Source organism: Microcaecilia unicolor, chromosome 8 (assembly GCF_901765095.1).
Source record: "Microcaecilia unicolor chromosome 8, aMicUni1.1, whole genome shotgun sequence".
NCBI lineage: Eukaryota > Metazoa > Chordata > Amphibia > Gymnophiona > Siphonopidae > Microcaecilia > Microcaecilia unicolor.
In genome coordinates this window covers 3,595,289-3,621,317 of record NC_044038.1, presented here as the reverse complement: position 1 = coordinate 3,621,317, position 26,029 = coordinate 3,595,289, and the positions used below count along the sequence as shown (strand labels likewise).

The 26,029-nt window shown below is 45.5% G+C and overlaps 1 protein-coding gene across 1 annotated transcript in view; it reads right to left on the bottom strand.

Moving 5' to 3' along the window:
- Positions 1-5,546: 5,546 nt before the first annotated feature.
- PKD1 (polycystin 1, transient receptor potential channel interacting) overlaps positions 5,547-26,029 on the bottom strand; it is a 202,088-nt gene continuing 181,605 nt past the window's right edge. Inside the window, 8 exon segments of the mRNA XM_030212056.1 lie at positions 5,547-9,218; positions 11,286-11,600; positions 13,916-14,050; positions 14,215-14,502; positions 17,689-17,863; positions 17,959-18,084; positions 21,367-21,541; positions 22,854-22,981. Coding sequence (XP_030067916.1) covers positions 8,607-9,218; positions 11,286-11,600; positions 13,916-14,050; positions 14,215-14,502; positions 17,689-17,863; positions 17,959-18,084; positions 21,367-21,541; positions 22,854-22,981 — 1,954 coding nt within the window. The 3' untranslated portion in view covers positions 5,547-8,606.

Below are 26,029 nucleotides of genomic sequence, written 5' to 3'. Positions count from 1 at the left end.
TGTTTGCTGCAGTGTAAAACTTCTTTTAACAGTTTTTTGTAGAATCTCATAAGAATGTGTGAAATTGCATGGAGTCATTGGTGTGGGTTATTAGCACAGCAGGGAACCAGAAGCTGTGCTGTATTGTGCCTGCTCCTGACTTGCTCGTGACTCGGTTTCCGATCCAGCTTCTCCCCATGTTCTTGAGCACAATGAGGAACTCTGAGAAACCCAAAGTCTCCTAATGCTGAAAGCATTTAAAACGGAGGCTCTACAGGGGCTGAATGAGTGGTGTTAACCTGCTCAACTTCGATTATGAGAGCCCCCAGCTCTGGCACCAATCAGTACATGAGGTTCCCTGTTAGCAGAAAGGATGAGTGAATCCTACCCCCCCCCCCCCCCCCCCCCCCCCCCCCACAGGGTGCTCTACTATTAGTGCATCTCAAATTCCTATAAGCAGTGCTGTTCAGCTGTGGTTTGGTTTTTGTGAAAGCAGTTTCTGCCTTCTCCCCATGGTACTCAGCCAGTCAAGCTTTCAGGATGTCCACAATGCATCTGTATGAGACTTGGCATGCACATCTGGTTCATGCATATGCATTGTCGATAGCATGAAAACCTGGCTGACTGTTTAAGCTGTAGAGCAGGGCTTCTCAACCCAAAACAAAACCACCCTTGGTAATATCCTAGGCTTTTTCTGAATTTGGATCCACAGCCTGGCCCCTGCAAGACTGGCACAATTGCCCTGTCTGAGGAAATCTAGCTCCCTCCTTCAGTCTCATAACATGCACTAGAGCAGGACTGTGCAAAATTTGTGGCCCATTGAATTGGTGGGGGAAGCAGGGCCTGCTGCTTGCTTTGAGTGGAGGTGGCTACCCAGTCATGAGGCTCAATTCAACCCTTGTTCTGTATGAACCAATAACTAAAAATGGCCACTGGTTTCGAAGGGTGTCTATAAATGGACTGACTGGATCTGTCCTTGGGGCACACAGTCAGGATATCTGTAACAAATATGCATGAGATTAGCATACAAATGAGATGCTGCATGCAAATATCTCATGCATATTCATTGTGGATATCCTGAAAACTACCCTGAGGGCTGGAGCAAACACTGCATTAGGGATTTATTTTTATCGATGCTTAGCAGGTCCAACCGGTACAACTCATGGGCTGCAGTTTGTCCACACAGGCTCTGGAACAGTGCTCGGTGGAAAAAGTGTCCCTCTCCCAGCCTGGAGGAGATTCGGTTTTACAAACTGAGGTCTGAAGTTCTGCGTTTGCACTATTTTAAGCTAAAAAGGCCTCTTTGGTTCTCATATAAGTTGCCTCCCACTGGTTTGTACATCAGCATATGCCATTTGAGGGAAATGGTGCCTTTTTTTTTTTTCCTTGGTACATAACAGTCCAGCTGTAGCCCAGAAATACAAGTCCAAACTTCTCTCCTAGGGGGAAAAAGTAAGAAACAGAGCAGCCAGTAGGAGGCAGTCACACTTTATTGGACTTTGTCATATGTATATTTAAATAACCTTAAGTGCCACAAACGTTCATATTTAACCCTGACTGTACCGTAAGGGCAACATTTTAGTACATGTCCTAAATTGCACTTTTTGCAAAGATTACTTAGCTTTGTTGCAAGTGAAAGGGAATTGTGAATGAAGCCTCATTTCAAAGGTCAATAAATAAGAATTAGTTAATCTTAGTGATGCCAGTGCAGTATACCAAGCTGTCCACATCAGCCTGCCTCTAACCCACCTGAATCTGTTGCGTTCTCACTTCCTATAGTCAGACTAGCTGGTAGCCCACTGCCAATGACTGCCAGAGTGCTGTGGCCACTAAAGTTTTCAGGCTTGGCACAGCATTGCTTGTGTCTGAAAGCTGCTGCCCCCCCCCCCCCCCCCCGAGTACAGGTATGCTTGCCTTGTAGTAGCACCATATGCTTTTAATTGGAGACAGATAGCTGAAGATGGGGGTCCAAGGATACAGAAGGACCAAGAATGGGACAATCAAAATACCTTTACTAATCCAACCTGACACAGGCTGTGTTTCAGTGTAAATACACCTGTGTCAGGGGTCAAATGTTCAAGGCACTTAAACACAGCCAGCGAAAACTCTTCCCAAACACAAATGCTTAAGCATGATTAAGACAGGGCTAGTTGGATCAGCAGAAGAGCATTTTGATATGCAAAATCAAATGCATCGTCAAACAAAATGGAGACAAAGATACTGCAGCTTCCTACCCCAGGAGTTTGTATCAAGTGGATGAAGAAATGTCATGTTTATAAGCAGAAACTGGCCCATTACATCTTTCTGCTACCAGAGTGGATTGTAAAATGCCTTTTTCACAATTGCCAGAACAGCCTTAGTCCAGTGCAGGGACTGGGTGATGTTGCCATTATGGACCAAGTGGCATTGGGACGTATCCCTGCTCTTTCAAAGAAGGTATGTTCAAAGCTCGATGCCATCTAACAGTCCATTTCTTAGGTTTTCATGGAAAATAATCAGAAGACCAAAACAACTGTATTGCTGCACAATAAACGTCAAAACATGTACTGTGCATCTCATTTCCTCTTTTAGCCTTCTAGGGACTTAGAAATCTGGCAAGTCTTCTGCATTTTTACTTGGCACACGTGACACGAATGTCTCCTTGCACACTATTTTAATCTTAAACAAAACAAAAATTGCTGCCTATGTGGCATGTGTGTGTTTCTGGAGTTTAAATTAATTCCATCTCTGGTGCATTAACTCTACTAAGGTTGTCATATTTGCCTTGACAACAGAGGACAAAATATAACTCGGCCCTGCCACACCTGCACCGCACTATCACCTTGACCCTTCCTCCAAGAAAGTCAGATTCCCTGTCCGCTCCCCAATCTTCTTCCAGCCTCCCTCCACCCACATGACTCTATTCACATTCCCTCCCCTCCTGTACCTTATTGTTGAACCCTGGTGATCTAATGGCCTTTTGGGGGCAGGAGTCCCCTCTTTCCTGCCCAGCACTTCCACAGACCTCTCACTCCTGGTGCTGCTTCAAAATGGCTGCCGAGAGTTCAAGCTACGGCCTTGTGAGACTTCTGCTTGAACTCTTGGCAGCTATTTTGAAGTGAGAGAATGATCTGCAGCAGTGCTGGGCAGGGAGGAGGGGGCTCTTTCCACCACCAGGGCATGAGGATAAGGTACAGGAGCGGAGGACAGGATACCAGGCGTCCCGTCCGGCCACAAACCCAGATAAAGGGGCAGGCAGGCAAAACCTGCCCAGTGGTGTCCTCAAGAAGAGGACATGTCTGAGAAAAAAAACAGACCTATGGTAACCCTCTTACCCATGTTCTCTTTTTTTTTTTTTTCCTTCTCTCAGGGATGGTCTACATGGGGTCTACTGCACACACAGGCTATCTGTTCTCTGGTTTTCAAGGCCAGGAGCACATGGGTACAAGCTTAATTAGGAACTTTAATCCTCAGAAATATTTAACACAATTAAATTCCTCTGTTGTTGAGCAATAGTTAAAGATGATGGAACATGTCTACTTCACAAACCGGGTCTGTGAAGCATCTGGAAGGGGGTAAAATGTTGGCCAGTCATAATGTGCAGAGAACAGCTTAGAAAATTAGCCCATGGCTCAACGAGTTGCAAAAAGCACTTTGATTCCACATTAATGTCTAGTGGTTGTGTTTCTTAAAATTCATTAGTTCAAGATGCTGAAGATTGGGCTACTTACTGTTCCCAGAATCATAAACATATAGAGAAGGCTTCTTTTTTTTTTTTTTTTGCCTTTCCTTGGAAGCTCTACCACCTCCCAAGCCTGTTCATCCTAATACTTCTCATTCTGTAGAGACTTGTGTCCTTTCAAAAGGTTATAAACACTTGCAATGGACTGTGGCTTTTGTATGAATGAAGGATGTGTAAGCATGATAGAGGTGAAGGTTTTGCCTAAGAAAGAGGAGAAAACCCTGGTCTCGTTGGACTGGACAGATGTGACCTGTGAGCGGTGCTGGACTGGTTAACCTCTGCCATGCTCCATCGCAAGTGCAAGGACAGGGTTCAGTTTAGAACCCACCCCTTAACTGCGCTTCCTCAGCCCTGCTTTCAGGACCCGGTGCTGACTGTTTAGTGTTGTGCGTATCCCGTATCCCCAGACCCACTTACATTTCATGTCATAAACCATGACAATTCGTGAACAGAAGCATTTCATACATCCTTTAAATAACCAACAACAGTGGGCTGGTTCCACAATACAGTTAGATTAGATAAAATACAGTGCTATGAAAATATAGCAAAACTTTAAAAAAATATACATTTCAAACCTCAAGATGCCACTTGTAGGTCTGTAGTGTGCATAAGCTGGAATGTGACACAGGGTTGGCTTGTTTTGAGGCGGCAGGTTGGGTACAAGCTAGAACTGGTTGTTGATACTGGCAAGGAAGGGGCTAGAATTGAATCCTACTTCTGTAGCCTTCCTCCAGACCGGCACAGATGGGTATATGATCAGCAGGTGCTGACTGAGAACCATTAATCTCTGAGTTTAAACTATAAGCCTACTGTGCAGCCCCTCAGAAAGTCAATAGTTCTCAGTCTTCAGCAGTTGGTGAATGTGCAGTCCCAGTCAGGTACTTGGGTTTAGGCCTATTAGGGTCTTTGGTTGGGGTGGGAGAAAGACAGGAGTCTTCCCTATCAGGGCTGTTTCTCTGGTATTGAGCGCTGGATAGATGAGGCCTGCAGGGGTCTCTTTGGCCCTGGGGGCATCGCACCTGCATGGCCGGGTTCCTCCCCAAATCCCTTTGGCAGACAGCCAGTCTAGAGTGTAAGTGGGTCTACTCTTGCCCCAAACAAAACAAGAGATGCTTCCATGTCAGGACTGTTTTCGGCCTGCTAGTTGTGCTGCCTTCCCCTCGCAGGTTGTAGTTCTTGTGCCAGTGTGCGAGGGGGGAGGGGGGGAGGGAAGTAGAGGCTGTGAGAGCTTGCTCGCTTAGAGCTACACCGTTACCGCAACGAATGCGGAGTGTTGCAAGATATGTCCCGCTTGTTCCCATTGTGGGGGGTGGGGGGGGGGGGGGGGGGGGGGGGGAGGGAGGTTGGACCCGGTAGGAAGATGTAAGTTTTGTAGTCTGTGGGCAAGGTCTGCTTCACAAGTGGCAGCTGATGCTGGAGTCAGGCAGGAGTTGGGTCTCGAGGTGAGACCTCCAAGGCAGACATTACAGCTGCGCAAGAGGTGGTGGCGGGTTTGACTTTGGTGGGAATCGCCACCATGTTGATTTTAGCATTGGGCATGGAGTAGACGCCTCCACTCCTGCCCACGGCTGGGCTTTCAGCTGCAACAGAGGGAAGTTGCGACTTGAAAGCTTCTAGATGTGATTTTGCTCCAGAATTTATTTTGGCTATGTGCCAGCAAGGTAGGGCAGCTGATCAGATCGTAGGGGGCCTCTCAGCCACCTTCTAAGCATCGGCGACTGGATTGAGAGGAAGAGGAGCACTTGCAGTCAGGATCTCCTCTCTCTGAGGTGGACAACTTGTGGAAGGTGGTGGATATAGTTAATTCAACCAAGGTTGTGGGTTTCTGGGTTGATTCATCTTTATCTTGGGAAAAGTGTTTCCTTAAATTTGAAGCAACTGAGGACTGTCCACCCTTATTATGAACCATAATTTGCAGTCTTGTTCAAGCTTTGGTCCTGTCCCAACTAGATTATGCTAATTCTCTTTATTCTGGAATCTCAACTAAGATGCTGAAAAGATTCATGATTGATAGATCACACTGGTCCCAGCAAGAGGTTCTAGGTGGTTAACAGTGTAAGAGCTCACAAATGAAGAGCCAAATACATGATATAGGCTTGGTTGGCTTCCATGGGGGAGTGGAAGTTGTACCTAGCTGCACACCATTTTCAATTTGCAGAGCAGTAGCGCATTGCATTCTTGGTTCAGGAGTGCATAATTCGGCACCTGAGAGGGAATCATGACTTAGTCGAGGTAAGAGTTTTATTCTGCTTGGTTATTTGATTACTGGCTTTCTGAGGGGCTGCACAGTAGGCTTATAGCCAAAACTCAGAGGTTAGTGGGTCTCAGTCTCCACCTGCTGGTCAGAGTGCATATATCCATCTGCCCTGGTCTGAGGGACTAAAGGAAAGTAAATTAGCAGGTAAACTCTAATTTCTCCATAATTGCCTGAGCCTCTTCAAGACAATATGCAACCCCTCATTTACCCCTGTGGCTTTTTCCAAAAACAATCTTTCCTGGTTCATATATATATTTTTTTTCATTTCTCCTATCTTCCCACCGTCCCTTCCCCAAAACTGATTAAGACAAATGTTGGTGAATCCAGGATCTGGAGTGGTCATGCATACAGATGCAGTCAATTTCTTCAAACCAATTAGGGGTTTTCCCTCCCTTAGCTGAAGCACCTACGGCTGCCGCCCGCCCATGACCCTGCAGTCACATCCTCAGCTGCTTGTTCAGTTTATATCTGGAGCTAATACAATACTGTTGTCTTATTGATATAGTCCATTACTTTCATTGAAAGATTGTGCATGTCAGCTGAGGAAAGCTTTTGTTTAAAGTGCTGAGCTGTATATACAAAATATTTAAACGAGTAAACAATCCTGCTCCCACCAACTCCAATACATTCCTTTGCAAAGCCCCCAAGACCAGATAACAGAAACACAGTGGTATGTGGCCACTTCATCAACTCCTTGTGCTGTTAGGAGACCCCCAGCCCGGGGGACCAGACTTGTGGAGTGTTATCTGCAACAATCATGACTCATCCTTGACCTCCTGAGCTGCTTTCCTGCTGCAGTATGGGCCAGTCTTTTTTTCAAATGGATTGCATTTAACAACACTCCTGGCAATTTCCTCTACAAAGTATTGGGTAGTAAATTCTGCTCCACTGTAAGATGTCACTGACCCTAATTCAAGTTCTGAGGAGGGCTGAGACTTGGTCTTTTCTATTTAGCACTCTGCTATCTGAATGACTGCAACATTGAATGTTGATGTGATTTGTTTTTGAATATTGTATGCAATGCCCCAGGATAACAATCAGTTGATTTCAACCCCATTGAAACCCCTCCCTATGAGCCAACTTTTCAGAACTATTGGGGGTGCTAAGCCGAATGGAAATAACCCCTTCTCTCAAGCACCCACAGAGCCTTCTCCTATTGGGGCTTTCTTTTTTGCATTGTAATGAATTGAGACACTGTGTGGCCTTGATGTCTGAAGGTGGGGAAGTGACACAGCATTTTCAGATGCATGGCTGCTATTGTTGCTTACTCACCCAACATGTTAAGGGCATTTTTACTATGTGTACTGTGCTCTCGTTAATTTCCAAATCTGGCTTCCCTGTGTAAACTAGCTGCATTGTACAAGGGGTAGAAGAACTGGCGTAGCCTGCAGGCAGTGTGGGCTATTCAAGCTTGCCCCAGAATAAATAAAGTACAAAAATAAAATGCCCCCTTCCTTGCTAGAGTTGATGAAGTATCCTTTCCATCTGCACCTAGTTTTTCCTCACAATATGTCAGAAATATAAGTGCATGAAATATTGTGAAGGAAATGTTACCACATGTGTTTCTTGGGATGTACTGCTTTATCCTAAGGTCCAGGAGGCTCGTTCCATCGTCTTTCATCAAAGAATAAGTACTTCACTAGTAATGCAAGTCTGTAAAGAATTTCTTGTGCTTCTCATGAGTAACCTATTCAGTTTATATTAATACTATTATTCTGTTCACCAAAGCTGAATATAGTTTATGGTAGTCCTGAAGCAAGCACCAATCGTTTCCTTGGTGGCTTCTCCTACACTGGAATTCAGAGGTTCTCCAAGGACATCTAGAATACTGAAAGTTGGCCAACTGGCAATGTGTTGGAAGCCTGTAATGGTATTTTGGAGGAGTGTAGTTGTAAAGGTTGGGTTTCCACTGGTCTTCTCCTCCTTCCTGACCTGCTGATGTACCTACAGTTGTGACCACTTTTCGTAAGCCTTATCTAACTAGTCTTGAATACCCGCTCTTCAGATTCTCATTTTCCCCATGATCTTCTTGTTTCTCTTTGCTGCTTCTGCCACGTGTTCCAGTTACCATGACCACTTATAAGTGCTTCATGATTTAGTAACTCATGATCCTGTCCACTCTTATATTGACATTACAGACTTCCCACACACCTCAAACCTTCTCATCGTTTCAGTTCCCTGATGTGTCATAGATAAAATATGGTGAGCATGTCAGTATCCATTAAAATGCTCACTGGTTCTATACACAATTCAAGAAATCTCGATGCAGTGCCTGCACTGAAATCTGTACAATATCAAAGTATGGCTGAAGTGCTAGGAAGGGGTTAATAAATTGTCACCTCCATGATGGCTTGAGTTCAAAGTTAAGGCTCAAAACCTTTTAGGGGAGCTAACCAAGTCATCTGTGTAGCAGAAGATGGTGGTTATGGATTCAAGGATCTGGCATGCATCGTTGTGACATCAGTCAAACTCATCCTCACTCAGCATGCACTGCAGTCTGATTGTTTCCTGTTGGCCCAGCAGGACCGGGCTGTCTTATCCTTCGTTGCTGCAGTGAAAGGGGACTAATAGAACCAATAGCAAACTTTCCCCACTAAAGTGCACGGATGTGTTTAAAGCTTTTATTCCCAGAGACTCCTTTGCACCATGCTAGCTGTCACTGGGGTGAATTTTATTCTTGGCACGAATAGACTTCCGTTTTTTTCTTCCTGTTGCCGTGGCAGAATAAGTCTTCTGCATGGAGAGTTGGGTGGAGGCAGCCCCTGCCCTTTGCCCTTCTTGGGTGGTCCTACAGGATATGGAAGTTGAGGTGTCTATCAGGAGCCGGGGGGCTGCAGTAAGTTTGGAAGTCTGTGGGACATCTTTAGGGGACTGAGGATTCGTGTCTCCATTGGAGCTCTCCCTGTTTTCATTGCGTAACCTTTGGGTTAACAAATTTTCAGTCATTCTGAAATACTTCTTCTTTGTAATTCTGCTCTGTGTCCCTGCCAAGTGGCATTCTATTTGGTACACGTCTTCTGTTACTTGGTTCACCCTGTCGAACCACACCAGCAAGGATTCGAAGACTGGGAGCAGGCGCTGGATGTTGCTGTCCACCTCTAGCTGCTCTCTGGCCTGCAGGGTGCTTAAACTGTCCAGCTGACTGGACGAGGAAGACGTATCGGAGGCTGCACTTGGGGTAGAGCTGCGGAATGACCTGGAGTCACTGGAAGATCGAGATGGTAAGGGCTCCATGCCTTCAAATCTCACATTGTATCGGAACTGTAAAAAAAAAGCAGATGTCATCTTGGATTAGCAAAGGGTGGAAGCCAGCCCAGTTTTGAGTACCCTGAAACTACTCTGTTGGACGCTTTGACATGAAACAGTTTCAAAAAGCTCGGCTCTGGGCAAGATTCTGAAGTTCAAATTTTATGGCACTGCATTCACATAAATTAGGAGGTATTAGATATTAAGTAACATACACAAACCAGTCAACTTTTATTTTAAAAATCTTTAAGGGGCCCTCTTTGACTAAGCTGCACTATGAAATGCGTTTAGCAGGACTTTCCTGCGTGCTAAAAGCCCATTTTCAGCGCAGTTGACAAAAAGGGTTTTTTTTTCTATTTGTTCAATATATGGCTGTTTGCTAATGTTAACATTACAATGTACAAAATTGATTTGACAAAATTTCAGCAAAAAGTATGTGTCTATAATACCTCAAGCTGAACCCCCACCCCCTATCTTAGGTATATACCCTTGCCATCCACACCGTGGAATATAAAGCAACCATGTATTCATTAATGGAGGACAAAAACCTCAAACGTCTAGGCTGGCCATCTTTAAAAGTAATGCAGATGATAAGATGACCAATAGAAGCAACTTAGTCCCCTGAAGAAGCTCCAGAGTGAGTGAAACAGAGATCCCTGTTGGGCAAAGTGAAAGCTAAGTGACTTCAATACTATGGCCTAGAATAAAGATTTAGTAATCACTTGAAATTAACAAAACAAGAAAAAAATTGCAAAAAGTTAAATTACCAATTGAAAATTTGTGGAGTTTTTTTAGACCAATGATATTACCGGAGTCTGATATGCGCCGGCACTAAAATACGATATTTGCTGCCAAGCCTAGACTTTTGAGGTGTTTTCCTCCGTGAATGAATACATGGTTGCGTTATAGTCCAGGGTGTCAATGACAAGAGTATATACCTAAGATAGGTTTTTTTCAGCTTGAGATATTGTAGGAACGTTACAATATACCCAGTTTAAAAAGTTACTGTCTCCTATTTAGGTGGTCCCTAAGCAATCAACGTGGTAGTTATGTCAGCATGCTGGCTGGTAAGTGTATCCACACCTGCTCTCTGCCCCTCACACAGCCCTCAAAAAAAGTACTACACACTTAGGGGAGAATTCTATAAATGGTGTTCAAAATTTGACTCTGAGGTATTCTAGAATGGGCATTCCGGGATCAGCGTCCATTACAGAATGGCTCAAAGTGCCAGGATTCACCCACAACTTTGGGTGCAAGGAATTACACTGACCGAAACCAGGTGTAAATCCTGGCGCGGATTTCCGAATTCTGTAACACTGAGTGCAATTTAAGGGAAGGCCCCTCCCATGGCCACACCCCCTTGTAGATCTGCACCTAAACCCTTACATGCTCTTCTATAAGTGGGTGCGTCGGTGCATTTTCAAATGGATCTGACGTTTTTGTCCTGTTTTGGCGATTTGCATCTCTTATAACGCTTTTTTTGTGCTGAAATGTTGGCATGGAAGTAACACCTAACGTTCGGGACCATATATCGAATTTCCTAAAAACCTGACTGGCAAAGGGTACTTGAGGACCGGACGTGGGAAAGACCACCCTAGAGGGGTTCTCAACCCAGTCCTCAGGTCACACGCAGCCACGCATGAGAGAGATTTGCATGCATTGCCTCCTCAGTATGCAAATTTCTCTCATAAATACATAGTAAACATAGTAGATGACGGCAGAAAAAGACCTGCACGGTCCATCCAGTCTGCCCAAGAAGATAAATTCATATGTGCTACTTTTTTATTTGTACTGTCCTCTTCAGTGCACAGACCGTATAAGTCTGGCCAGCCCTATCCCCGCCTCCAAACCACCAACCCCGCCTCCCACCACCAGCTCTGGCACAGACTGTATAAGTCTGCCCAGCACTATCCCCGCCTCCCAACCACCAACCCCGCCTCCCAACCACCAGCTCTGGCACAGACCCTATATTCAATTTGATATCCCAAAACCCCAACTGGCTGGGTGTGCCCCCAGGACTGGGTTGAGAAGCAACTCCTCTGAGGGTATTACTTCAGATGGTTCAGCATAGTTAAGGATTACCTCTTTCACTTTGCTAACCCCAATCCACATTCTCAGCCGTCGGAGGAAGAGCTCCACCAGTTCATAGTCCTGAGGTTCGAAGGCTGGTCTGTACATCTCCAGGCGTGCCAGGCTATAGTTCTGGATCAACACAGTGGTGAAGAGTCTGAGGACAATCCAGACTTCCAGGACTACATAACTGATGCAGTAGAAGCAGTAAAGAGTCGAGGATTCAGGCACGTGAAGCCTGAGACTCACACTGCCACGAACTATATCAAACAATGCCAGGAAACTACTGCCAAAGCTCCGGAAAAGCTCGGAGGAGGAGGAGAAGAGCTGCAAAAATACGAGAGGGAAGAACATTTCAGTAACCTGTGGCTCAGTGGTGTTCTTTGGTCGTCTGCCACTCGGGGTGGATCACCACTGCAGCGTCGTCCATCTGTCCCCCCCCCCCCCCCCCCCGGGTGCAGCAAAACACCCCCCCAGGTGCAGTCCCCCCCCACCCCCTGGCTGCATTCTTCTTACCTGCTGGGGTGCTGGGAGCAGCCGTGCGGCTGTCGGCTCCGCCAGGTCCCTGCTCTCTCTGCCCCAGAACAGGAAGTAACAGCAGAGGGAGCAGGGAATAGACGGAGACGACAGCCGCAAAGCTACTCCCTGCACCCAGGGCGGACCACCTCCACCACCCTGCCCTCAGTATGCCGCTGCTGTGGCTACATTAGGGAGCACCTGGAAAAGGCAGAATTTTCAGTAAGATACTACTGAAGAGACCTCAGTGGGGAAAGGGCAAGATCCCGAGGGAATTACTCTGGCCCACGGGACTGTGGACACTCATTGCTGGACAAGGTCCTCAAGGGCCACAACCCAGTTGGGTTTTCAGGAGTTCCACAATGAATATGCATAAGATCGATTTGTATGCAATGAAAGCAAATTACATGCAAATCAAGCTCATGCAAATTAATTGCAGAAAATTTGAAAACCTGACTGGGTTCTGGCCCTGTTCTAGCCGGATCTTGCTCATACTAATAGTTCTTGAAAGATTATAGAGGTGGTTCCCAAACCCCAGCCAGTCAGGTTGTCAGGATATTCATGAGAGAGATTTGCAAGCACCTCCTTCACTGCATGCAGATCTCTCTCATGAATATTCATTGGACTATTAACAAATATTGTGCCACATATTTATTCCTAACAAATATATCTTTAATTCACTTTATTTGAAAAATACACAATAAATATTCCATTAAAATATAGACTGAAGGTATCACAGCTGAAGTTGATGAACTACCTCGCCTTAAATGGGATTTACAACTAGGATATATAACGCTTCCTGTTTCAGTATTGCATAGGACATGATTAGCTCCAGTTGTGATACCTTCAGGCTATATTTTAATGGAATATTTATTGTGTATTTTTCAAATAAAGTGAATTAAAGAGATATTTGTTATGAATAATTATGTGGCACAATGATGGTTAGTATATGGTACCCCTGTAATATTATTTGATGAATATTCATTGTGGATATCCTGAAAATCTGACTGGCTGGGCTTCCCCCAGGACAAGTGTGGGAACCACTGGGTTAAAGGTCAGAAAGAATTTACACTGCAGGAATCCAATCAGAAACTGCTATACTGGCTCAGACTAAAGGTCTACCAAACCCAATATCCCGCTTCAAACAGGATCCCAAGTTAGAGAGATTTGTGCAGAGCTGCCAAGCTGTCCAGTCCAGGAGGAGACTTTTTGTTCCGTCCTGGTTTTGAACTTACATCCTACATGAAATGCTATTGGTAGTCCCTGATTCAACTCGTTGACATCAGTGCTATGAGGCCCACAATGCCTCCAGACGAGGGCAGCCTCACAAAACTTTTCCTGTTTCTCCCTCCTTTTATTTGAAACTTGTATAGTCACTGGAATGCAGTCGGCTTCCTTAGAAAGAAAATGGACACCATGCAGACTGGTACCTTAACTAATGTGGCAAGTAGAAGGCATGACTTGCTGTAGATTGCCCACTAGAGGGAGTTCTGCCAGGAAAGGGCCTGCCTAGCTATGGAGGGACCACTAGAGGGAGCCGAAACCGAGAAGGCTGTAGGACGGGGTCTTGCCCTTTTTAGGTTAAGGGTAGGAAGGTCCATCGAAGAGGTCTTTCCCTTTTAAGAAGAAAGCCCCAGCTAGGAAAGTTCTGGACTCATCTGGAATCAGGAGGAGGAGCCCAGAAAGGGTGGGGTTGGGTATTAGAAGCTAGGAGGAAGCAGAGAGAAAGGGAGGGGGACCCGTAGGAGAAGGATGAAATCCTACCTGTAACCTGAGAGACTAGTCGAAGTGGGCTGAGAACCTTGGGGCCATGGGAAGAACTTGTCATTCTCATTATCATATCTGGCTATTGTAAACTTTTTTTCAGTGCTGTTGCAATGATTACATTTATTGTAAACCCAATTTTGCTTTAGCATTTTTTTTTTCATTTATAGCACATGTAGAAAGCTGAGTACATATAGGACAGAGATGGTTAGTAAAGTGTAAATGTGAATTGAATATTTCATCGCTGCTCCACACGGCCTGTGTTCACTTAATATGCACATTGATTGATGGACCTGGCTCACATGTGGAAAATCAGTTTGGCTACAGCTGGAGTTAATCACTTCTGGACACTCTGCACTTACCAAGAATCCAAGCTGTGCATAAGCCAGAGCCAGAAGCAGGAAGGTGACCCATGAAGAAAGCAGCTCTCTTACAGATTTTTGTAAGGTTTTGCCAAAAACGGACCACTGCCTTACAAAGCGCAGCTGTTGGGCAGCCTGAAAACACAAAAAAGGAACAGGGAATGAGTGGTAGCTGGTCTTGGTTCTGGTTTCTCTCAGCCAGATTATTGATTTTGTTTTTCCAAGACTAATATGCTTTAAGCTCTTTTCCTGTCACAGCTCTGTCCTTCCGCTGGTTGCACTTCCCCATCATATTATACCTTTACAGTCAGGAGCCACAGCAGGGAAGCAGACAAGCCATCGAAGACAGTGTTTAGGAAGGCGATCTGGTAGAAGTTGGTGAAGTCCTGGTGATTGCTCAGGTATTTATTCCATTGCTGGTCAGTGAAGCTCGCTTGACCGAGATGCACCACCACCACGCAGATAGTAAGCAAGATGCTCAACCACTGGATATAATTCCAGGGAACGGTGAAGTAAGTCCCGCCTTCCTTCTTAATGGCCAGAGACTCGGAGATCACAAAATAGACCACAAACACCATGAGGAGAACCTGCGTGAGAGGTAAACATAATGTCAGGGGAGCAAGCTCTGATGGGAGCAATGCAGGAGGATTACAGCTCACCCAACATGCATAGGACACCCCTGAGCACCCCCTGCGCTGCTGACAAGGGAAAATCCAATGAATGAATTTTTTTTTCAATCAGAGAGAGAGACTAATGGGCTCATCTCCTACCACCTGCTGGAGACTGAGAATACTGAGGCTAGGGTCACATGGCCAGGGCTCTTATTGGCTCTCTAGAGTCAGAAGTTTCTCTGTCTCCACCTGCTGGAAGGCGTGCACAACCCATCAGTCCAATCCTGAGCCACTCCGGAGGGACACTAAGGAAGAGCATTCTAAGTGTTCCTGGTCATAGAAATTACTAATTTTATTTAAAAGGAAAAAGAAAAATGTTTCCTGTCGGGACCAGTGGGGTCTCCCATCTTCCACTGCAGCTGCAATGGGAATAATTGGGGGGAGGGGAAGCAAATTCAAAAAGGCTCATGGCCACTGGGCATATGCGTATATACTTATACACCAAAGATCCAGCTTCCTTTCTATCTCTTCATGGCCACAGTAATTTATAGGAAAATCTCAGACTGCCACCAGCATTAACCGACCAGCACTCTAAGAACGGCTGAAGATCAACAGCTGTTACACAATGAAGACTTTGCACTATAGCTTGGTACAGTCCTACCTTAACAACTTCTGAAACCTTTCCCAATCCTTCTCCAAACACAGATCTGTTGGTAAACCAATTCCACACAACTGGAGCAGGACAAACAAGAGACTGAGGTCTCATTCAGATAATCTGCAACTGCTTCACAGATAAAACATTTACACTGCATGACCTCAACAGTAGAGTGGGAGAGTATTTAGTTAACGTATCTGTGAAATACGCTGGACCCAACCCCTTTGGATGGCCATTTTTCTCTTCTGATTCCATGCAATTGTGGAACGCTCTTACAGGACACTTATGGCTGTGTAGTAACGTGATGAAACTTAAGAAACTTCTCAAAACACAGTTGTTTGTGGCTGCATTTTATTGAGTTTTCGGAATGTTATGCCCTCTGATACAACATGAATCAAACTGTGATTTTGTATTAAAAATGTGTTTGTTTGTAGGTTAGGTTCTGTGTAATATGATTGTGTATGTTCTTTTGTAGACCATTTAGAGGAGCATTTTTAAAGCACTTAGACTTACAAAGTTATATAGTGGGGGAATTTTTGATATGATGTCCAACTTTGGGCATTTTGAACAAAACGTCCAAAATCCAAATAGGAAAGAAGGTTATTTTTGAAAAAGAAAAATATCTTCTTCTTTTTTTTTTTTTTCAAAAATACTGTTTTGAACAAGGTTTTTTGCTTTGGATGTTTTGTTTTTTTTGGCCCATTTTCAGAAAAAAACCCCCAAATAAGTGCAAAACGTAGAGATTCATGCAATTGGGATGTAGGAGGAGCCAGAAATTTTTTAGCAAACTGGTCCCCCAGACATCCCAGGAGATCAATGGGGCACCCTAGAGGGCACTTCTGTGTACTTCATAAAAATGTTCACAGGTACACATCTCACCTTTGCTCCCTTATCTTGCCCCCTGAGCCCTCCAAAATCCACCCAAAACACAGTCCCCCACTACATTAGCCCTTATGAGGGAAAGGGGCACCAATATGTGGTACAGTAGGGTTTTGGTGACTTTGGGAGTGGTCACAGTTTCTACCACAAGTGTGAGAAGTAGAGGGAGATGGGGACCTGTTTCCCCCGTTCCATAGTGCACTGCACCGAGCACTACACTACTCCAGGGACCTTAGACTTGACTTTAACGTCTCAGGCTGTCATAGAGGCTGGTAAGTCATATTTTTATTCACATTTTTTGGGGGTGGGAGGGGGTCAGTGACTACTGGTGGGGGGGGGGGGGTATTGGTGGTCACCCCTGATTCCCCCTAGTGGTCATCTGATCACTTAGGGTACCTTTTTGTGCCTTATTCGTTCTCAAAACCTCTTAGTTTTTGTCCTGGACATTTCAGTTTTGTTCCATTATGGTTGTAAAATGTCCAAGTGTTAGGCACGCCCTAATCCTGCCTTTGAAACGCCCCCCCCCCCCCCTTGTGATTTGGATGCACTGATAAATGTATGCACAGTAGGTTTTGAAAATACTGATTTGGACATTTTTTTTTGTACCCTGCGCTTTCCCACTCATGGCAGGCTCAGTGCAGCTTACATGGGGCAATGGAGGGTTAAGTGACTTGCCCAGAGTCACAAGGAGCTGCCTGTGCCTGAAGTGGGAATTGAACTCAGTTCCCCAGGACCAAAGTCCACCACCCTAACCACTAGGCCACTCCTCCACTGTTGCTACTATTTGAGATTCTACATGGAATGTTGCTATTCCACTAGCAACATTCCATGTAGAAGTCGGCCCTTGTAGATCACCAATGTGGCTGCGCAGGCTTCTGCTTCTGTGAGTCTGACGACGTCAGACTCACAGAAACAGAAGCCTGCGCAGCCTTCTACATGGAATGTTGCTAGTGGAATAGCAACATTCCATGTAGAATCTCCAATAGTAGCAACATTCCATGTAGAATCTCCAATAGTATCTATTTTACTTTTGTTACATTTGTACCCTGCGCTTTCCCACTCATGGCAGGCTCAATGCAGCTTACATGGGGCAATGGAGGGTTAAGTGACTTGCCCAGAGTCACAAGGAGCTGCCTGTGCCTGAAGTGGGAATCAAACTCAGTTCCTCAGGCCCAAAGCCCACCACCCTAACCACTAGGCCACTCCTCCACTCCATTTTGAGAAGAAAAACGTTTTTCTCTTTTGAAAATGAGATCCATAGTAACCTATGGAACTTTGTAAGTCTTTGAAAATGAGCCACTTAGTAAATTAAATGGTATAGAAATGTTTAAAATAAATAAATGAATAAACTTTGATGCTGTCTATCTATACCTGCAAATAGGTGGGAAAATGTGGGATACAAATGCTACAAATAAATAAATAAATAAATAAATAAAATACCATTCTAAGTGGCTTACAACTTAACCTAGAAAATCAACAACCAGACACACAAAACATCAACTAGCATAACAAATCTAACACAACAGCACAACTCCGTATAAAATGAATTAATTAAAACAATATTATATCTGGACAGGAACTTTGCTCTGTATGGGATGTTCTGTCCAAAACACTCCTGAGACACTTACCATCATAAGAAGCAGGAGGTGGACGCCACCACTCAGCTTCAGCAGAGGGAAGGGCCAAATAGTGACAGAAGGGACTGCTCGTCCCGCCAAGGGTAATTCCAGCAGCAGAGTGACCACAGCATACAGGTCCACACCAGGGTTGTACTGAGCCAGCTCTACAAAGACAGCTCGGCTCCTGTACGCACAACACAAATAGAACAGTAATGTTTATACACAAAAATGGACAGAGAAGGAGCCTTTCTAGTTGTCATCTGGAAGCAAAGAACTCACATGTTGTTGATCCAGTGATTATGTTGGAGGTAGTTTAAAATGGCTCTGCTCTCCTCTAAGCTGGGTCCCAGCAGCTGCACATAACCTCCACTGTCATAAAGAGACAGGTAGCCCCAGTACCAGACCCTGCAGAGGAAAGGAGTCAGATTCAACTCATCCTAATATTACAGACACAGGTGCAGGAAACGGCAGATACAGCCCTAACGAACGCGTGTGTGTGTGTGTGTGTGAGGGGGGGGGGTAATCTGGAGGGAGTGACAGCTACAGCCCTAACAAAGGTATGGGGGGGGGGGATAACATGGAAGGAGCGGCAGCTACAGCCCTAACAAAGGCATGGGGGGTAACCTGGAGGGAGCGGCAGCTACAACCTTACCGTACCATTCTGGACAGACTAGATTGGTCAGGCTCTTCCACTTACTGTGTCAGTGGTTCTCAAACCTGTCTTGCCAACTCCCCAGCCAGTCATGTTTTCAGAATATCCACAAAGGGCCTGATAGTCAAAACAATTTAAATGGCCAGGAAAGGCCATTTAAATTGTGTGTATGAACAACTTGAAAATCTAAAGGTGGGCAAAGCCATGGGACCGGATGGGATCCATCCCAGGATAGTGAGGGAGCTCAGAGAGGTTCTGGCGGGTCCTCTTAAAGATTTGTTTAATAAATCCTTAGAGTTGGGAGAGGTTCCGTGGGATTGGAGAACAGCGGATGTGGTCTCTCTTCATAAAAGTGGTGATAGGGAAGAAGCTGGAAACTACAGGCCGATAAGCCTCACTTCGATTATTGGAAAAGTAACGGAAGCGATGCTGAAGGAAAGGATAGTGAATTTCTTGAAAGTCAATAAGTTACAAGATCCGAGACAACATGGTTTCACCAAAGGGAAATTGTGCCAAACGAATCTCATTGAATTCTTTGACTGGGTGACCGGAGAATTAAATCAAGGACGTGCTATGGACGTAATTTACTTAGATTTCAGCAAAGCTTTTGACACGGTTCCCCACAGAAGGCTCTTGAATACATTTGACAGGCTGAAGATAGGACCCGACATGGTGAACTGGATTAGGAACTGGTTGACAGACAGACGCCAGAGGGTGGTGGTAAATGGAATTCGCTCGGATGAGGGAAAGGTGAGTAGTGGAGTGCCTCAGGGATCGGTGCTGGGGCCGATTCTGTTCAATATATTTGTAAGTGACATTGCCGAAGGGTTAGAAGGTAAAGTTTGCCTTTTTGCGGATGATACTAAGATTTGTAACAGAGTGAACACCCGGAAGGGAGTGGAAAACATGAAAAAGGATCTGCGGAAGCTAGAACAATGGTCTAAGGTTTGGCAGTTAAAATTCAATGTGAAGAAATGCAAAGTGATGCACTTAGGGAGTAGAAATCCAAGAGAGGCGTATGTGTTAGGCGGTGAGAGTCTGCTAGGTACGGATGGGGAGAGGGATCTTGGGGTGATAGTATCTGAGGATCTGAAGGCGACGAAACAGTGTGACAAGGCGGTGGCCGTAGCTAGAAGGTTGCTAGACTGTATAGAGAGAGGTGTGACCAGCAGAAGAAAAGAGGTTTTAATGCCCCTGTATAAGTCGTTGGTGAGGCCCCATCTAGAGTATTGTGTTCAGTTTTGGAGGCCGTATCTTGCTAAGGATGTAAAAAGAATCGAAGCGGTGCAAAGAAAAGCTACGAGAATGGTATGGGATTTGCGTAACAAGACGTATGAGGAGAGACTTGCTGACCTGAACATGTATACCCTGGAGGAAAGGAGAAACAGGGGTGATATAATACAGACGTTCAAATATTTGAAAGGTATTAATCCGCAAACGAACCTTTTCCGGAGATACGAAGGCGGTAGAACGAGAGGACATGAAATGAGATTGAAGGGGGGCAGACTCAAGAAAAATGTCAGGAAGTATTTCTTCACGGAGAGAGTGGTGGATGCTTGGAATGCCCTCCTGCGAGAGTTGGTGGAGAGGAAAACGGTAACGGAATTCAAACATGCGTGGGATAAACATTAAAAAATACTGTTCAGAAGGAATGGATCCTCAGGAGCTTAACCGAGATTGGATAGCAGAGCCGGTAGTGGGAGGCGGGGCTGGAGGTAGGGAGGCGGGGATAGTGCGGGGCAGACTTATACGGTCTGTGCCAGAGCCAGTGGTGGGAGGCGGGACTGGAGGTTGGGAGGCAGGGATAGCGCTGGGCAGACTTATACGGTCTGTGCCAGAGCCAGTGGTGGGAGGCGGGACTGGAGGTTGGGAGGCAGGGATAGCGCTGGGCAGACTTATACGGTCTGTGCCAGAGCTGGTGGTGGGAGGCGGGGCTAGTGCTGGGCAGACTTATACGGTCTGTGCCCTGAACACAGGTACAAATCAAAGTAGGGTATACACAAAAGTAGCACACATGAGTTGTCTTATTGGGCAGACTGGATGGACCGTGCAGGTCTTTTTCTGCCGTCATCTACTATGTTACTATGTTACTATGTTAAGTCGTTGGTGAGGCCCCACCTGGAGTATTGTGTTCAGTTTTGGAGGCCGTACCTTGCGAAGGATGTAAAAAGAATTGAAGCGGTGCAAAGAAAAGCTACGAGAATGGTATGGGATTTGCGTTACAAGACGTATGAGGAGAGACTTGCTGACCTGAACATGTATACCCTGGAGGAAAGGAGAAACAGGGGTGATATGATACAGATGTTCGAATATTTGAAAGGTATTAATCTGCAAATGAACCTTTTCCGTAGATGGGAAGGCGGTAGAACTAGAGGGCATGAAATGAGATTGAAGGGGGCAGATTCATGAAAAATGTCAAAGTATTTTTTCACAGAGAGAGTGGTGGATACTTGGAATGCCTTCCTGCAGGAGGTGGTGGAGATGAAAACGGTAATGGAATTCAAACATGCGTGGGATAAACATAAAGGAATCCTGTTTAGAAGGAATGGATCCACGTAATCTTAGCGGAGATTGGGTGGCAGAGCTGGTAATTGTAAACAAAATGGGAGCTGGGCAGACTTCTACGATCTACGCCCTGATCGTGACTGAATAGATAGGGATGGGCTGGAGTGTAAATTTTAAGGGGCTTCGACGTTAGCTTCAGAACTTTTAGTATAAGAAGAGTGGCGGGCAGACTTCTACGGTCTGTGCCGAGAAAGGCAGGGACAAATCAGGGTATAAAGTATCACATACCATGTAAAATGAATTTATCTTGATGGGCAGAGGAATAACATGTATAGAATGTTTGTACGTTTGGGAAGCTTGCCAGGTGCCCTTGGCTTGGATTGGCCGCTGTCGTGGACAGGATGCTGGGCTCGATGGACCCTTGGTCTTTTCCAAGTGTGGCATTACTTATGTACTTATGTCATTTACTATGTTAACCACTGGACGCTGCGGCTGTGAAGAAACGTAATTATGACATGGCAACATCTTACCCTCTGAGGTCAGGAGGTGAATGGGACCAAGCCCCAGACAGGTTTGCAGACAAGCCTGTCCAGCCTGATGTATAATTCCTGGTGTCCACCTTCAGAGACTCCCCAGTGCAGCTCTTCTCTGCAGAGGCTGCGTCTGTGGTACCCTGGGTATCCTGATGACTATTTCGGCACTTCACTGTAAAGGAGATTTCAAACTGATCAGCCTGTGAGGTGAAGGGTCAGTCATCACAGGGATCACTTAACACATGAATACAGAATGTGCTCAAGCACACACACTGGCAAGTGTACGAACACAATGCACCTGACCACGTGTTCATGAGCAGAGAGTGATCACCCAGGGCACGTGTGCGAAGGGTGCTTTCCAAGCACACATAAGCACATCATACTCACAAAGTACACAGGCCAAGCCAGCTGATCAAGCACAACATATGCAAAGCATGTTAACCTAGGGCAGATATGTAACTAGGACATTCAAGTGCACATATGCATTGACATTCACATGACTAATGGTAACTCAGGTGCACATGCAGAACATGGGTTCCTTCATGATGAGATGATGGAGCATAGTATAATGACAACATCAAAATCCGTACTCCCAGTCCTCATTATGCTTCCCACTACCACCCTAATCCAATCTTTCCCACAGTATTCCCAGTCTACTCCCAGTTCCCATCTTGATCTAATCTTATCCCCAGTATTCCCAGCCCTCATTATCCACCTCTATGCCCAGTTGCTGATGTGCTCAGGGGAGGAGCCTGCAGTCGCTCCTTTTTGGCACAGTGCTCTATAAATCCTAGCATTGACCCCAGCCGTCTCTCTGATTGGACAGCGTAGAGTGCGGCTCTATTCAATAGTTTGCCTTTTTCCTCCGCCTGTATGTCTGTTTGTCATCCATCTCTCTGACTTCATGTGCAAATTTCTTCAAATCAATCAGCTTACTTTCTAATTCTTCCTACTTTCTTACTCATCTATATGTTACAACTTTGCCTTACCCCTCACTACCAATTATAATGTTCTATTACGTATTGTGGAGTCATTGCAAGTAGTATACCATGCCATACTTGTTGTTCGAATATTTTTACTGCTCTAATTGCCTCCTGCTCATGTTTGATCTATTCTTACTGTACAGCGCCTTGAGTGAATTCCTTCAAAAAGGCGATAAATAAATCCCAATAAAAAAATATTACGCTCTGGCCCCAGTTGCCCATTTCCCTTCCAAAAAACTCCTGCAACTATGGTCTAAGTGACCCTGACTCTCACTGCCTTTTCCTAACCTGCTTTGGCTACCTCCGAGGTGGTCTGCAGTACAGGTGTCTTCAGCTGGCATGTCAGCTCCCTGCGATGTCCAAACTCTCATGGGAGGGAGCTCAGGCACCCGGAAGCCTCCTACTGACCGAAGACTCTTTGACCCCTTTCCAGGGTCAGCAGAATTTGCTCCTCTTTGAGTAGCCCCAGTTTTACATTAAAGGGTAAGTGTTGCTACCCACCTTCTATCAGCCGGACCTGGCGTAGGCGCACTGCTCCAAGCGTTGTGCTATATCCTTTCCGGATGGAGTGATTACTGCACAGGTAGGGCAAAAGTACCTTCGACATCCAAACCCAGAACTCATCCGATCTGAATGCAGACAGGAAAAGGAGAATGAGCTGATTATTACAGTTACACCAGTGCCCACGTGTTTGGACTAAAAGATCACTAAGTGTCCATGACGTCAGAAAAGCAGAAATAAATTGACCACTGTTTTGACGTATCAGTTATGTGGCTCTGGAAACCAAGAGACCTAGAGTAGCCATGAAAGGTAATCTAGGGTCACTGTCTTACAATCTTTTAAAAATCTTTTTCTGTGGTTAAGTTAGGATCAAACTGCCTTAAAGTGGGTGGTCACCTAATGAGCCTTTTTTGCAAAATCTAGAAAAGCCTAGAATGTTTTTCTGGGCATGGGCAAAATTTCCCATTGCAGCTACTGTCACGCAAGGCTCCTTAGACCTTTTCAGCCTGCCTGCCAGACTGGATGTGATTTTCTTTGGCTATAAGACTGCTTTTCAGAGTTTCAGAAGTTTATTCCTCTTCGGTGGATCATGGTGGCCCCCCAGGGTCATCCTGGTACTTCTCTGGACAGGCTTTGTTGCATTTTTTAACCGTTCTCCCCTCCCCTTTTTATTCTCTATGGAAATCGTTCTTGCCCATTTTCTATCAGGATTCTGCTGGATTTCACAACATTGATTTCCCTCACTATGTCAGAGAAGCCAGAAAGCGGCTCGAAGCAGTGAAAGATATCCATGGAACTGAAGGATATCCAAGAAAGAAAGAGGATTGTTGCCAAGAGACCCAAATATTGCTAACAGACCTCTGGATCATGGATCAGGCTTTCTTTTTATGCCCTTTTAGGGGTAGAATAATTCCCTAGAGTCTTCTAGCTGGTACCTAGGTGGCTTTCCTTAATTTATAAGAAAAGAGTTTGGTCAATATTGGGGGTGCTCAAGCCCCCACAGAACTGGCACCTATGCGAGAGTTCGAGACAGCAAATGTGAGAGATGGAGACACCCTACAGGGAAAGGAAGAGAGTGCAAGGCAGCAAATGTGAGAGACAGAGTGGAGACACCTACAGGGAAAGGAAGAGAATGCAAGACAGCAAATGTGAAAGATGGAGTGGAGACACCCTACAGGGAAAGGAAGAGAGTGCAAGACAGCAAATGTGAGAGACAGAGTGGAGACACCTACAGGGAAAGGAAGAGAATGCAAGACAGCAAATGTGAAAGATGGAGTGGAGACACCCTACAGGGAAAGGAAGAGAGTGCAAGACAGCAAATGTGAAAGATGGAGTGGAGACACCCTACAGGGAAAGGAAGAGAGTGCAAGACAGCAAATGTGAGAGACAGAGTGGAGACACCCTACAGGGAAAGGAAGAGAGTGTGAGACAGCAAATGTGATAGATGGAGTGGAGACACCCTACAGGGAAAGGAAGAGAGTGCGAGACAGCAAATGTGATAGATGGAGTGGAGACACCCTACAGGGAAAGGAAGAGAGTGCGAGACAGCAAATGTGAGAGAGGGAGCAGAGACACTCTAAAGGGAAAGTTAAAGACTGATGACCTGAATTATTTGAGGCACTTTGTTAATATTTGTCCAGACGGTACTGTTTCTGATCGAAATTGCCTGAGGTTTCAATTATGTATCACTGTGTTCTGTGGACTTATCTGTGGTCAGCGTAGCTGGAAACAGTGGATAACAGGGTACTGGAGTGGACACTGGGTGAGTAGTGATGTAAGGCCTTGGAGAAAAGTCTCTCCACTTGCCCATGCCCTCAGGACCCTTGTTCTATAGCCCCATGAACTCTCCTCTCCAAACAGGGGGTTCATTATGGACCGTAGTATCTGGCCATACAAGCCTAACAGAGTTAAGAGGTTCTAGTTGCTGGTGATGGAGTTCGAACAGCATCTCCGGAACGGAAATAAAATGAAGAGCTTTCAACAGAGCTGGAGGAGGAGGTTGCATTCTGCATAGAGAGAGCAGATCATTAGGCAACAGGCGCTCAGACTTAATGCTCCATCTTCCTCACTGAACTTACAGTTATTCAGCCTTTTTGCTAAAGTTCAATTCATGTCCTAGTCCCCTTTGTAGTAGAGGTTGAAGATTCCGAGTCTCACCTATCCACTCCCAGCAGCTCTGTGACCTGCACATCAGTCACTAGGCTGCACTGGTATCACAAGGTCCATGTTTCCAGCATCGGAAAACCCCCTATGGTCTCCACTCCTACTGCGTCTCCAGAACTGGACAGGAGAATCTTCAAGCCTCAACGCTACTGCGCTTCTCTCAGCAACTCAAATATGCCAAAGCATCGCCATTGAGTACTTTGACATCAATTGTAGCACTGAGAGAAAGTGTTTGCGATCTCTGCCTGGGCACTGAATGTAACCAGGTAAAATTTACTGAATAGAGATATCTAGTCAACCTTAGGATACTCTGCCCACTTAGAAGGCTTTGAATATCGAGGGGATACATACTGCATGCTGCTCCCTATGAAATCAAGTGACCCCCCCCCCTCCCCTCAGTCACTCTCTCTGGCTGTTATCCAAAATGTCCCATTTTCATAACACAAGTTCCATCTCCTTTCCCTGTGTGCACAAAACAAAGATGCATGTACCACTGGAAAATCTAAAGCCAGCTTGGAGCTGGCAATGGGGTGTTTGAAGAGAGGATTTCCTACGATTTTTTTTCTCTAAAACGTGGTGGCTCTTATTTAAGTTGGAAGCAGAAGGAAGCTTGAGCAAGCCCCTAAGCAAGAGACGAATGTGTGTGAGTCAGAGCAAACCCGAAAGTGAAGTGCATTTAAATATAAGCTTTCCAGGTGAAAAACTTTTTTTAAAGCTTATATTTAAAGGCGCAGAGGAACAGCGCCAATGTATCCTTCAATTCTGGGACAACAGCTGTGCTTACTGTGAAACTCTTGTGCACATGTGTCAGGCACATTCCTCCCCCTTTCTTTCAGTCTCACAGTGAGCATTTATAGAGTTGCCAACTAGATCCAGATTCGCCCAACAGGGATCAAGTCCTAGGCTTACCCCATTGCATGAAGGAACTTGTGGTTCCGATTTCCCCGTTGGATTCCCTAAGAAATGCAAGGGCTACAAGCCCAGGACTGGATCAACCCTGTTGGGCGAATCTG